We start from the raw sequence: 3534 nt of genomic DNA, 5'->3' as shown, positions 1-3534 counted from the left end.
TAGCACCTCAACGAGAGGGCTGCACACGTTAGAGTTGGCGTAAATCGATTTCTCGCGACGTGTTACCCCTATATCCGATAGAAAATTGACGAGTTTCGATGAAAAATTTCTGCTTAAAAGTTGGTGTGTGTAGAGCCGCACATAGAATACTCAGAAATCTGCACAATTGCTGAACTAGTGTTGGAGTAATTCAACAGTGTTGCATAATGACTTTGCTTTGGTTTTCTTTGCCTGCGCATCATTGAGTCTCATCTGGAGTCGCTTCACAAGCTGCCTTTCCTCGGAGCCAAGAATAGCACTTAGCTCTAGGAGACTCATCTTGATGTTCTTTCCAGTCTTTCCTCCTCGCCTTAGATGTGTCCAGTAGTGCTCTCGGAGATTGTCGTGCCTAGAGAAAGCCTTGGCACACACTTTGCAGAGATGAAAACTTCCATTGCCATGGAGTTAGTGGTGCTGCGTGAGCAGATTAGGAGAACCCCAGCAGAGCCCGAGAGCACTGAGAGCCCTTCGGTAGCAGCACAACCGTTAATGGGGGACAAGGAGAGCCCCCACGAGCTAGAGGAACTGTGGCGAGAAGCCACGAACCGCGATCAGACTTACCAGGAAGCCAGAGAAGCCGTGGAAACATGCAAGAGGAAGTTCCCCGTCCGGCTAGGCCTCAAATGCTCGATCGCAGAGTGCTTAGTCAGCAAAGGAGAGCTGACTTTTCGCAATCGAAGATGGGTGCCAAACAGCGAGCCGTTGCGCACCAGGATCATCGAAGAGACCCACAACTCCCTCCTAGCAGGCCACCCAGGGAGGGAGATAACTTACAAAATGCTGGCGAGGGATTATTTCTGGCCAGGCATGTCGGACGACGTTCGCAAGTACGTGAGGAACTGCGACGTGTGCGGACGCACGAAGCCATGGAGGGAGGGGTTGCAAGGGTTCCTAAAACCCCTCCCGATACCTGATCAGATGTGGAAGGAGATCTCTATCGATTTTGTGGAGGGTCTCCCAGAGAGCCAAGGGATGACAAGCCTCATGGTGGTGACTGATAGACTAGGCAAGGGCTCAATATTCGTCCCTCTGCCAGACACGCAAACAGAGACGGTAGTAGAAAAGTTTATTGAGAGAGTAGTCGCATACCACTGGCTACCAGACGCTATTACGTCCGACAGAGGGAGCCAGTTCGTGAGCTCTATGTGGACACGCCTTTGCGAGCTTCTGAAGATCAATCGGAGGCTCTCCACAGCCTACCACCCGCAGACAGATGGAGCTACAGAACGCATGAACAGCGTATGGGAGGCCTACATCCGCTCCTACACGAATTGGGCCCAGACCGATTGAGCGTCGCTATGCCCAATGGCTCAAATCGTAATCAATGGGAGAGATACAACTTCGACAGGAGTATCCCCATTCTTTCTGCAGCATGGGTACAACGTGGACCCGCTGCGCCTATCTACTTCCTCGAAGGATGCTGACGAAAGAGCAGGAGAGGACAGCGGCACGGACAAGGATAAGGCGAATCGCATCGTAGCGAAGCTCCGAGAAGTGTTCGAACTTGCTCAAGCTCGCATAGCCGAAGCTCAACAAGAGCAAGAAAAACAGGCAAACAGGAGCCGCAGAGAGGCGCAGCAGTATCAAGTTGGGGATAAAGTTTGGCTACGACTGAACAAGCAATACAGCACTGGGCGACAGTCAAAGAAGTTGGATTGGAAAAACGCCAAGTATACCGTAACGGAGGTAATTAATAGCCACTCAGTCAAGCTGGACACCCCACCCGGCACTCACCCAGTCTTCCATGTTGACAGACTAAGACTCGCGAGTACGGATCCTCTCCATAGCCAATCTCAGGACGACAACCAAACCTTGCCGCTGATAGTTGATGGAGAAGAAGAATGGCTAGTAGAGGAGATCGTGGCAGAGGACCGCCGGCGCAGAGGCCGCGGATGGAGACTGCTGTACGAAGTGAAGTGGAAGAAGGGCTTCCACCGAACGACTCTCGAACCGGCAGATCTCCTAGCAGAAACAGAAGCGCTAACCAGATGGGAAGACTACAGCAGACCACACCGAGACGAAAAGGGACAGCTACCGACTGGGTTTCGGAGAAGCTCTCCGTAGGAGACCCTAAAAAGGGGGGGGGGGGTATTGTGATGGGCTGAGGCCCTTTTGGCTATATCCTCGGTGAGACCTCAGTGCGGAACTGCAACGGGCTGAACGCCCTTCGGACAGCTCCTTAATAGAATCTTAGGTTGCTCTCTGAGCGCTGCCCGAACGACGTTCAGACGCCAGCTGCAGAACCTAAGTGCTACCTCAAGCACCCGCATTCTATCGGCCCGAGCGTTACTCGGGCAACCAGCTTATATATAGACAGCTACGTACCTAGAAGCTTAGCTCTCTATCGAATACAACCTCAGTAAACCCGTGCAATTGCTCCCTGAGCGTAGCCCCTTACAGTAGCTCTCTTAGGTCTTTCACTTTTAATGAGTCTTCCTCTCAGGTCGAATAGGTAGTTTTTTTACTGAGTAACTCTCTCATTTTTGGTGAAGCCACGAAGTGGCGGTGAGGAGAGAAGGATTCGGACCTTCGACTTTTGCTGACGTGAGACAGAAGCTTTCCAGGCGCTTCACCACTGCGCCATCCCCCCACGAATATTGAGTAGAATTGCCGCTTATTGGTTAAAGTTTAGCCGGCTTACTCCCGAGGCTATAGCTAGCTTGGTTACTAGAGTATTAGTTGGCTTACTTTCGGAGATCACATAGTGGTTTCGTACTAGTCTACTGTTCCTTAATAGACAGTGGGACGATATAAATATCAAGGAATCTTAAGCACTACCAACTCCCTACATATATATCTATTATGAAGAGTTCTATCGTTGTAGTTACACTTGCTATGTTTGTTGCGAGTAGCAATGCAGCCAGATGCTGGACGGCTGGCGCCTCTCAGAATGGATGCTCTGGTACCCAGTATTGGTCTAATTTCGTACGTTAGTATTTTTTACCTACCTTGCTATAATAACGGAACCTAGTGTCTTAGTCTTCACAAGGAGAAAGATGAGCTAACTTTAATTTAGTGTGCTGCTACCACTGATGATCCTGGAGCGGCCAGAGGGCCTCCAAATAATAACTGCGAATATAAGGACTACTTTGCTGGAATTGGCAAGTTGTATTGTGTACGTGCTACTAACTTTTTGAATAAACACCTGCTTACTATGAATAAGTGCACTAAAAGCATTTGATAAGCTATAAGCGCATGTGGATGCTGTTTGTTTAGCTGTAACGATGTTACAACCTCGCCAAGTATCGGACCAATCCCACAGCTGGATCGGAGGAAGTATCGGTCACCCTCGCATCAGCTGGTCGTTCCTAGTCGGATCCGATTCGGACCCGACTAGGACAGGTATATATTAAGACACTCCCTGTAGCTAGCTCTGTAGACTTTTGATATCCTTTCGTACAGGGCCTATAGGTGTCTATCCGAATCAAGGCTCGTTTGATGTCCCACGCACTCCCATATGCCTCTGAGTGACACCACTGCCGATACTAATCCGAG

The 3534-nt window shown here is 50.0% G+C and overlaps 1 protein-coding gene across 1 annotated transcript; it reads left to right on the top strand.

Annotated features, from left to right (window-relative positions):
- Window positions 1-2841: 2841 nt before the first annotated feature.
- On the top strand, window positions 2842-3220 carry COCCADRAFT_113411 (uncharacterized protein; the record flags this gene model as incomplete). The annotated part of the gene is made up of 2 exons (XM_007720730.1): window positions 2842-2964; window positions 3056-3220. 2 exons carry the CDS (start codon window positions 2842-2844, stop codon window positions 3218-3220), a joined length of 288 nt encoding a protein of 95 aa, XP_007718920.1.
- Window positions 3221-3534: the final 314 nt, after the last annotated feature.

Source organism: Bipolaris zeicola (assembly GCF_000523435.1).
Source record: "Bipolaris zeicola 26-R-13 unplaced genomic scaffold scaffold_604, whole genome shotgun sequence".
In the NCBI taxonomy this organism is placed as follows: Eukaryota; Fungi; Ascomycota; class Dothideomycetes; order Pleosporales; family Pleosporaceae; genus Bipolaris; species Bipolaris zeicola.
Note: the sequence above shows the minus strand (reverse complement) of the source record. Positions and strands in the feature narration are given on the sequence as shown.